Source organism: Choloepus didactylus, chromosome 10, assembly GCF_015220235.1.
Source record: "Choloepus didactylus isolate mChoDid1 chromosome 10, mChoDid1.pri, whole genome shotgun sequence".
NCBI lineage: Eukaryota > Metazoa > Chordata > Mammalia > Pilosa > Megalonychidae > Choloepus > Choloepus didactylus.
In genome coordinates, this window is record NC_051316.1 from 99,997,793 (window position 1) to 100,007,947 (window position 10,155).

General features: G+C 38.7%; 1 protein-coding gene across 1 annotated transcript; it reads left to right on the forward strand.

The window, feature by feature from the left end:
* Positions 1–2,556: 2,556 nt before the first annotated feature.
* Positions 2,557–3,492, forward strand: LOC119545531 (olfactory receptor 1J1-like). The gene has a single exon (XM_037851124.1). It carries the CDS (start codon positions 2,557–2,559, stop codon positions 3,490–3,492), a length of 936 nt encoding a protein of 311 aa, XP_037707052.1.
* Positions 3,493–10,155: the final 6,663 nt, after the last annotated feature.

Consider the following 10,155-nt stretch of genomic DNA (forward strand, 5'->3'; position numbering starts at 1 on the left):
TATTATACTTTTATTTTTACAGTTAAAAAATACTTCTTGAGCCCTGATCAAATACCACTTATTATTGTATGCCATAATTGATTTAAAAAATCTCTGCATGCATTCAGTAAATTTGAAGTTTCTGTAGGCAAAAGAAAACTTTCTTTGGAGTTGAAGTCCAAGTATTCCTTGAGAAGTGATTTTATTCTCCAGGGAAAAGCAGCAACTCTCCTCCCAGCTCCAAAATGAATGTTTTAAGATCTCAGTTTTAAGGTAGGCAGCAGATGCAGTGGAAAGAAGCTCTAGGTTTGAAGTTAGTGTGTTGGGGTTTGAATCTTCATTTGGCCATTTTCTTTCAAGCCACACTCTCAAACACATTAAAATGAAGACAATACTATCTACCTCAAAATTATTGCTATGATTAAATGAGCTCCTGGATGTGCAAATCCTTTGTAAATACATGAATCTGCAAATAACAAAAGTCTTCATTTATATTCTCAAAGGAATTGACTATCTTTAGTATCTGACAAACACATTCTCCATTGGGAATGTGAAGGAAATGCAGTAATTACTCCCCAATTGTCTTTCCCCAGTAACTTGTGGCCTTGGTCCCTTGGGTTCCCAGCCTGGCTGGTAAAGAGGGATGCTCTTGTCATTGTCTTGGAGCTGGTGAAAAAGAGAGAATGAGCCTCTTTCCCACTTCACGGTAAAGCTCCTGACTTTTCTCCTTTTCCCAGCTCCAGCTCTCTTGCAGAGAAAATGAAACTCTCTCATTCCATGGAACTAAAAGTATTTGAATTCATCATTCACTGACCTAGGTAATGGCAGTGCTTGTAGAGTTCACTTAGTAGTGTGTGTGTGTATGTGTGTGTATTTGCATGTGATAATAGTCTGTGTGCATGTGATAAATAGTCTGTGACAGATCTTGCAGATACCTTGGTTGGACATAATAATTATAAGTCCTTGTGGTGTGTATTTTCCTTTCTAGGGACATACTATCTCTTTTACAGCTTTGCTGAATATCTGCCCTGCATCTAAGCTATGAAAGTCAGTAGTCCATCAAAAGCATTGGCCAGGGTCTGACCTGCTTTTGTCCTGGAACTCTGAGGAATTGACTTTATCTGCAGCTGTCTTTGTAAATTCAGTGACTCGCACTGGGAATTTTTATTCAATCCCAATCATCTGAGTAACTTACTTGTTTAAGGACTGCATTCATCCAAAGGTGTTTGGGAGATTACAGATCCATCTTCTCTTTGATGAGATGAGAAATACTTGACCAGTTGTATATTTTCCATCAAATGATACTCGGAGGCAATATAGCATGGTGGTTAGGAGCATGGCTTTGAAATCATGCAATTATGAGACAGAATTATCTCTCTGTCATTTTCATGTTGTATGATTTTAGGCACATTCCCTATACTCTCTAAGCCCTAGTTTCCAATTGGCTCAGTGAGAATCATAATGCTTTTTGTATGGTCCCGTTAGAATGTAAAGGCCTTTTTCCCTTGCTAAAAGGATTTCAGATGTCATCATCCTATTGAGGGTGGTGTTTTGGGTAGATATTTGAGGACCTAATGTTGTGAGGACCTAATGTTGTTCTGGAAATCACACCACATAGATGTAGTTCTGCATCCCCACGTTTCCTCCCCTCCATCCCCAGGCCAAATTCTGACATAGATAATCTGAAGACCCTCAAGAAACTAAGAGAGAGGATTCTTTCATTTATATCCCACAATCTATGAAGGTTCTGGAGTCAAGGGTCAGATCCATGGTGCTGGGATCTGTACAGAAAGCTCCAGCCTCTAAGACTAAGTAGTGAACTGTCTTTCTTCTTCTTCTGAGAGACCTAATGATGAAGCATTCAAAAATATTCTGCTTCTGTTTCTATATATGACATAGAACCAATTGACTACTTTGCTATAGTCATTGAAAGTTACCATTTGCCAGGTGTTTTTCTACCTGCTGGGTTGAGTTGGTTCATAATTGCCCTCTTCCCTTTATTCAGTTGGGGGCTAGAGGAATCAGGGCTGGTGGTACATGGTTGCCTTCTGAATCCAGTAGAAAAATTGGCAGTGGGACTTCTGCATAATATCATCTTGCTTTTTTCTCTTTTATTTTTTGTTGGAGACTGTGTGACCAGGTGTGAATGGGACATTAGCAATCTTTTTCCCCTTCTTTAAAGGGAAGAGAATTGCCAAAGCATGGACTCTATGCTTCACTATAGTATCTTTATGTCAATAACCTCCTTAAATTTGACTAGCTGGCTTATGAGCAGAAGATAGGATCTTTACAATAGGCCCTTGGGATCAATTATTTGAATGCTAGATGTATAGACTGGTCAAAATATTTCCACTGAACTTCAATAGTGAAAATGATATTAACTACTGTCGGGAAAGCATAGGAATAAGAGAAACTTGGAGATTGTTAGAGAAAAATAGAGGTACAGTGGACTCCTAATATTGATTATTCCATGAAGTGATTCCTTTTAAAATGTACAGTGCATCACTTCTTATTCAACAACATTTTGCCTTTTCTCTTCAACTTCCCCCATCAGCCTCCTCCAGCTGAAATACTGGTATGAGGAGAGAGAACCAGAGCAGTGCATCTGAATTCCTCCTCCTGGGACTGCCCATCCAGCCTGAGCAGCAGGGCATGTTCTTTTCCCTTTTCCTGGGCATGTACCTCACTACGGTGCTGCAGAACCTGCTCATCATCCTGCTCATCGGGCTGGACTCTCACCTCTACACCCCCATGTACTTCCTCCTCAGCCACTTGGCCCTCACTGACGTCTCTTTCTCATCTGTCACTGTCCCCAAAATGCTGGTGAACATGCAGACACAGCATTTATCCATCTCCTATAAAGGGTGCATTTCTCAGACATACTCTTTCATATTATTTGCTAACTTGGACAGTTTCCTTATAACTTCAATGGCCTATGACAGGTACGTGGCCATTTGTCACCCTCTCCACTATACAACCATCATGAGTCACAGTCTTTGTGTCATGCTGTTGGCAGGGTCCTGGGTCATTGCTTCTGCTTGTGCTCTTTTGCATGCCCTCCTCCTGGCCCAACTGTCCTTCTGTGCAGACCACACCATTCCCCACTTCTGTGACCTTGCTGCCCTGCTCAAGTTGTCCTGCTCAGACACCTCCCTCAATCAATTGGTAATCTTTACTGCAGGTTTGGCAGCCATCATGCTTCCATTCTTATGCATTCTGGTTTCTTATGGCCATATTGGAGCCACCATTCTCCAGGTTCCTTCTACCAAGGGCATCTGCAAAGCCTTGTCCACTTGTGGATCCCACCTCTCTGTGGTAACTCTCTATTTTGGGGCAATTATTGGTCTATATTTTCTTCCCTCATCCAGCAATACCAGTGAGAATAACATACTTGCTTCAGTGGTATACACAGTGGTCACTCCCATGTTGAACCCTTTCATTTATAGCCTGAGAAATAAAGACATGAAAGGAGCTTTGAGAAAACTCTTGAGTAAGAAAACATATTCTTCCTAGTGATATTTGCCTTTCTTTTAAAACCTCCATTTAATCTTATTTCCTCAATTATATGTAAATATAAATCATTAAAACTATAGCTCGTTTTTATTCTTTCCATATGTATCACTCAGAAATCTTTACTGGCATTATTACTATATGCGTTAGAGGAAACAGTAAAGTGGATATGCTCTGTACTACTCTATTGGTTCTTGTCTTGTATAATGGGATTGGAGAAAAATTTGAAGATGCTATGTTATTTTGGCTGTTATCATTAGACCATCAGGGCTGGTCCTTCCCCAAATTTCAAAATTTTATGTAAATTGTGTTTAGCCTCTCTTAACCTCTATTTCTAGGGAATTTTCCATTTTTGTGATGATATGGCTCCTCTTTCACTTGGCACGCAGGCATGCATGGACTCTGACCTGTCCAAGAACTTCCAGGGCTAACATGCTAAATTTACTCTCCTTACGTGATGATCACACTGCTTTCTTTTCCTCCTGCAATATAGCCCACACCTTCTTTCTCCTCAAACAGATAACAGATACTCAGTGCACAATAAAATCTAATCTATGTTGTCTCAGGCACTGACCAATCTAATAACTTAATATGCCTTAAAATAATCTATTTTAATCCTAACAACAACCCTATGAGGTAGGTTAGGGAGACCCAAAAAGAAGCAGAGCATCCTAAGATCACAGACCTAGTGAAATTTGAACCTTGACTCTCTAACTCCGGAACAATTCAGTGTGGCAAGAACTATAGTAGTTTATACATAGTATTACGTAATTTCTAAAGGGGAAAAATTAACTCACCCAGGTGGCAGAAGATATGAAAGACTTTCTAGAGAAGGTGTTGCTTTAACTGAGCCTTAACAAATGAGAATTATTTCAACACACAGAAGTTTTATCACATCCTGATGATTACGGAAAGAGGGGGAAACATGTATCAGGATGTTAAACTGGAAGTTTTAACTGAGGCACAAAGATTTGTTATACAACAGATACCAAAATGAGTTGTAAGACAAACAAAATGCAGATGTTTATAGGAAATGCCCAATAATCAGTTTCATAACTCTTGTGCCTCTCAACCTAGATGTGGATCTAGAAAGAGGTAAAAGCTGGAGATAAAGAGCAATCTTGTAAACATGTTTCTTTTGGAGAAAATGGGGTTGGGCACCAAATTCTCCCAAACAGGAATGAAGAGCTTTCCTCCTCACTGCAGAGAAAGAATTTTCAAAAGGACAATTTAGTGTTTGACATATATGTGTGTGTGTGTATATATATATATATATATATAGCCTACTTTAATGAGAGCAAGAACAATGGAAAGAGTGAGGAGAGAGAGAGGGAGAGGGAGAGAAATACTATGTGGTATGAAGCCATTTTCAATTATTCACAAGAAGAATAATTAGAAAGTCAAGGAGACTCCAAGAGGAAGAATAAGAATCTGCATAGAGTGTATCACTGGGAAACCAGGGGCTATGAGGGGAAGATTACACAGGAAGAAAATGCTTTAGCAATGTAACAGGGGTTGTGTGGGGCACCAGTCTGGAAGTCTCTGCAAATCCCTTAGCCTAGAAATAACAATAAGAGAATGAGTCCATTTTAACCATCTTGCAACTCCGGAGAAGTCAAAGCCTTCTTAATATTGGTAGCTATCAAAGGAGCACATTCTTATCACCTCTTTCTCATTTTTCTCCTGATGGTACATCCCCAGAAGGATGGGCTCAATATAACTGCAACTGGATTTTGGAAAGATGAGTGTAAAAAAGATAATATGCCATTATGACTCCTCTCTGGTCCTCAGATTCTTGCCTGAGTTGGATCCAATGAGGGGAAGGGAAATTTAATTACAGAATTGAGGCAGTGTTTGCAATAGAAAATAACCTTTACTCTTTCTAATACCTAGGTGTTAGCAGAAAATTCATGGGGTCCGTGGAGTTTTTATTTCACAGAAGAGAAAAACAATCCTCAATTGAATAAGTTTTGAAAAAATAGAAGAAAAATTATATCTCTGGAGGGGCCCTTGTTTAACATTCCAATTATTAGTTGTGATAGATTGGATTATCATTAAAAAAAATAATTACTCCTTCCCCCATTTCCATGGTGGGAGTATACTTTCCCACTCCATTGATGTTTGGGCTTGCTCTTGTGACATACGGGCTTTTTCATACCCTTCTTTATCAATTAGCTATTGCCACAAAAATGCTGGATAAAAATGGCCAAGAAAATCTCAGCATTGTTCAACAATAAACATTTATTTTATGAATCTGAGGGTTTGTGGGGGTTGGCTGATACAGCTGGGCTGGTTGTTCTGCTGGTCTTGGCTGGGCTTACTCATGCTTTGAGGACCAGCTGTAGGTTAGCTGATCTAAGGTGGGCTCATCTGATTTGGTTCTTTCCTACCTCCTAGTACCCGCAAATGGACAGATATTCTCTCAGCCTTTCATCTAATCCCTTTATTGTCCTTATGCCCCAGATTCAGTTGTTGGTTGTAATTTTAGCATCATCACCTCCCAGTTCTAAAGTTCTCCCCTGCATTGAATTGGTGAGGCTGAGAACGACATTTTCCAGATCTCCCATTTCTAAATGGCTCTTGTTCAATGCTTTCCAATGAGAGGAACTCATGAAAATGCAGAAGAGGTGAAGCCACTACTGTCTGGAGGCAGTTGTAGCCAGAAACATGGGCAGATGTGAGATTCACAGGTTTCCTTTCCTTTGAGCTTTATGAACCACATGCATCACTGCTGCAAACCTATACAATTGGGATAGTTTCTAAGTCATTCTTGAGATTCTCATCTACTGCCATCAAATCTTTGGAACCATCGATTTTATGATATAAGGCTGAAATCTTCAGTATTAACTTTTTTGCCTAATAAAATGCCTCATTTTATCATCTTAAATTGGCAAAGATCAAAATATTGGATTATTTGTTCTTTTGGGAAACAAGAACTCTCATACATCATTGGTGGGTATGTAAATCGGTGACAACTCTTTAGAGATTGATCTGATGTCCATATTCTTTGACCCAGCAAGTCTGTGATTTTTTTCTCATGATATTCTTTTTTAATACAATTTTATTGAGATATACTCACACACCATATAATCCATCCAAAGGATACATACAATCAATGGCTCACAATATCATCCAATAGTTGTACACTCATTGCCACGATCAATTTTCAAATATTTTCATTACTCCAAAATAAAGAAAAGAAATAGAAAAAAGAAAAAAAGAAATAGAAAAGAACACCCAAACCATCACATACCACTTATTTACCAGTATTATTTATATATTTTTGACATTATTTTATTACTCATCTACCCATACACTGGATAAAGGGATTGTCAGTCACCAAGTTTTCACTGTCACATGGTAACATGATAAAAGCTATATAGTTACACAATTATCATGAAGAATCAAGTCTACTGGATTCAGTTATTTCCTACTAGCTATTCTAATACCCTAGAAACTGAAAAGGAATATCTATACAATGCATAAGGATAACCTCCAGATTGACCTCTTGACTCTATTTGAGATCTCTCAGCCACTGAAACTTTATTTTGTTTCATTCTTTTTCCCTATTTTGGTCAAGATGGCATTCTCAATCCCATGATGCCAGGGCTAGGCTCATCTCTGGGTGTCATGTCCCTGGTTGCCGGGAGTCATACACACCTGGGAATCACATCCCATGTAGGGAGGAGGGCAGTGAGTTTATTTGCAGAGTTGGCTGAGAGAAAGAGGCCACATCTGAGCAACAAAAGAGGTTTTCTGGGGTTGACTCTTAGGCATAATTATTAGTAGGCTTAGCTTCTCCTTTGCAGAAATAAGTTTCACAAGGGCAAGCCCCAAGATTGAGGGCTTAACTTATTAAATTGGGATTCCCTAATGCTTGCAGGAATATCAGGAATGCCTCAGGCGAGGAAGTTTAATATTTCCACATTTTCCATATTAACCTGTATGGAATAACAAGATCTCATTCCCAATTTTAGGTTCCATGGAACCATGTTGTTTAAATAATCTCACTATATAGGTTATATTAGAATGCGTGCTACAGAGAATACAAATTTTGTACCAAATAAACATCTCTTAAATAACAGTTAAAACTCAGGAATAGTTGTGATGACTATAAGAGCTTACAATCTACAAACCTTTAGAACAAGCCTCATTGAACACTCAACACTCCTATATCATCGATTGCCCAATATCTGTCCACATTCTATCCCCAGGTACCTATGCAACTGAATTCAATTCTCACCAATTGCTCATTATAGTAATTTTATATTTGTTCTTTTGTTTCTGGTTTATTTCACTCAACATAATGTCCTCAAGTTTCATTCATCTAATTGCATGCCTCACAACTTCATTCCTTCTTGCAGCCATTCAATATTTATTGTATGTATACACCACAGTTCACTCTTCCATTCACCCATCAATGTACCCTTAGGCCACCTCCATTCATTGCAAATCATGAGTACTGCTGCCCTAAGCCCAGTGTGGAAATGTCTATTGTGTGCCTGCTTTCAGTTCTTCCAAGCATATACCAAGTAACAGGGTTGTAGGATCATAAGGCAACTCTGTACTTAGTCTCCTGTGGAACCACCACACTGCCCCTCAGAGGGGCTGCACCATTCTACTTCCTTACCAACCATGAATATGAATATCTTTCTCTCCACATTTTCTCCAGCACTTGTATCTTTCTATTTTTTAAAGTTTTATTCACACACCAGGCAATCCATCTTGAGTGACCAATCAATAGCTCCTAGTATAATCACATAATTAGGCTTTCACCACCACAATCTATATGAGAACAATTCCATGTCTTCCACAATGAAAGAAAAGAGGAAGAAAAAATAAAAAAGATAAAAGAATAAAAAATTAAAAAATAAAATAATATAAGAAACAACAACAACAAAAGAAGCCCATACCCCTCCTTTATATCCCCCCTGTTTGCATTAGTTTGGTGTATTGACTTAGTTACAATTAATAGAAGAATATTACAATGTTATTGTTAACAATAGACCCTAGTTTGCATTGCTAGTATTTTTTCCTATATACCATCCATTTTCAACACCTTGCAATGTTGACATTCACTTGCTCTCCCTCATGTTTCTACATTTAATGACCATAATTGTCCACTCTAGTTTTTGCTAAGTTACACATTCCCAGTTTTATCCTCTATCTTTCCTTCTGGTGTCATACATACTCCTAACCTTCCTCTTTCAACCATACTCACACTCAGCTTTGTTCTTTATACTTACAATATTGTGCAAACATCAGATAGTATTGTGCTATCCATTTCTGATCTTTACAGTCAATCCTGTTGAACACTCTGTACTCCTTCAGCATCAAACACCCAATCTCTAGCCTCTTTCTACCTCTTTATAACCTGTGTTCTTAATTTGAACTTTCAGAGTTTGCTCATTATAGTCAATTCATATTAGTGAGACCATACAGTATATGTCCTTTTATTGCTGGCTAATATCTCTCAACATAATGTTCTCAGATTCATCCACATTGTTGTGTGTGTCATGACTTTATTTTTCTCACAGCTGCATAATATTCCATCACATTTATGTACTGTGATGGTTAGGTTCATGTGTTAACTTGACCGGGTGATAGTACCCAGCTGTCTGGTCAAGCAAACACTGGCCTAACAATTGCTGTGAGGACATTTGAGGCTGGTTAATAAACCAACAGTCTGGTTTATTAAATCCTCAGTCAACTGACTGCAGCTGTGACTGACGACTCACCAAAGGGTGTGCCTTCCACAATGAGAAAATGCGATTGCCTGGATTTAATCCAGTTAATCAGTTGAAGACTTATAAGCAAGACAGATAGAGGACCTTCACTTCTTCTTTGGCTGCCCAGTGAAGCATTTCCTGAGGAGTTTGTCAAAGTTGCCTGTTCGTTTCCTGAGGAGTTCATCGAACACATTCATCGAAGATCCCAGTTCATTTCCTGAGGAGTTTGTTGAAGTTGCTGGTTCATTTCCTGAGGAGTTCATCGGACATCTTCCTTGGAGTTGACAGTTTGCTGACTGCTCTACAGAATTTGGACTCGTGCATACCCACAGTTATATGAGTCACTTTTACAATTTGATAGTCAGAGACACCTCTCATTGATTCTATTTCCTAGAGAACCCTAACTAATATATACACCATAGTTTGTTTATCCATTCATCCACTGATGGACATTTGGGCTGTTTTGTTGATGGACGTTTGGGCTGTTTCCATCTCTCAGCAAACATGAATAATGCCGCTATAAACACCGGTTTACAAATGTCTGTTCGCATCTTAGCCTTCGGTTCCTCCAAGTGTATACCTAGTAATGGTGTTGCTGAATCATACAGCAATTCTATGCTCAGCTTCCTGAGGAACCACCAAACTGCCTTCCAGAGCCATTGCACCATTCTGCATTTCAACCAACAGTGAATAATTATACCTCTTTCTCCACATCCTCACCAACACTTGTAGTTTTCCATTTTTCTCATAATAGCCATTATGGTAGGTGTGAGATGATATCTCATTGTGGTTTTGATTTGCATTTCCCTAATAGCTAGTGAAGTTGAGCATCTTTTCATATGTTTTTGAGCCATTTGTATTTCCTCTTTGGAAAATTGTCAGTCCATGTCTTTTGCCCATAATTTAATTGGGTTGTTTGTCCTTTTGTTGTTGTGTT

What these genes read in the sequence shown, in the direction of transcription:
- LOC119545531 (XM_037851124.1), top strand. Translation starts at nt 2,557, where the DNA reads ATGAGGAGAGAGAACCAGAGCAGTGCATCTGAATTCCTCCTCCTGGGA.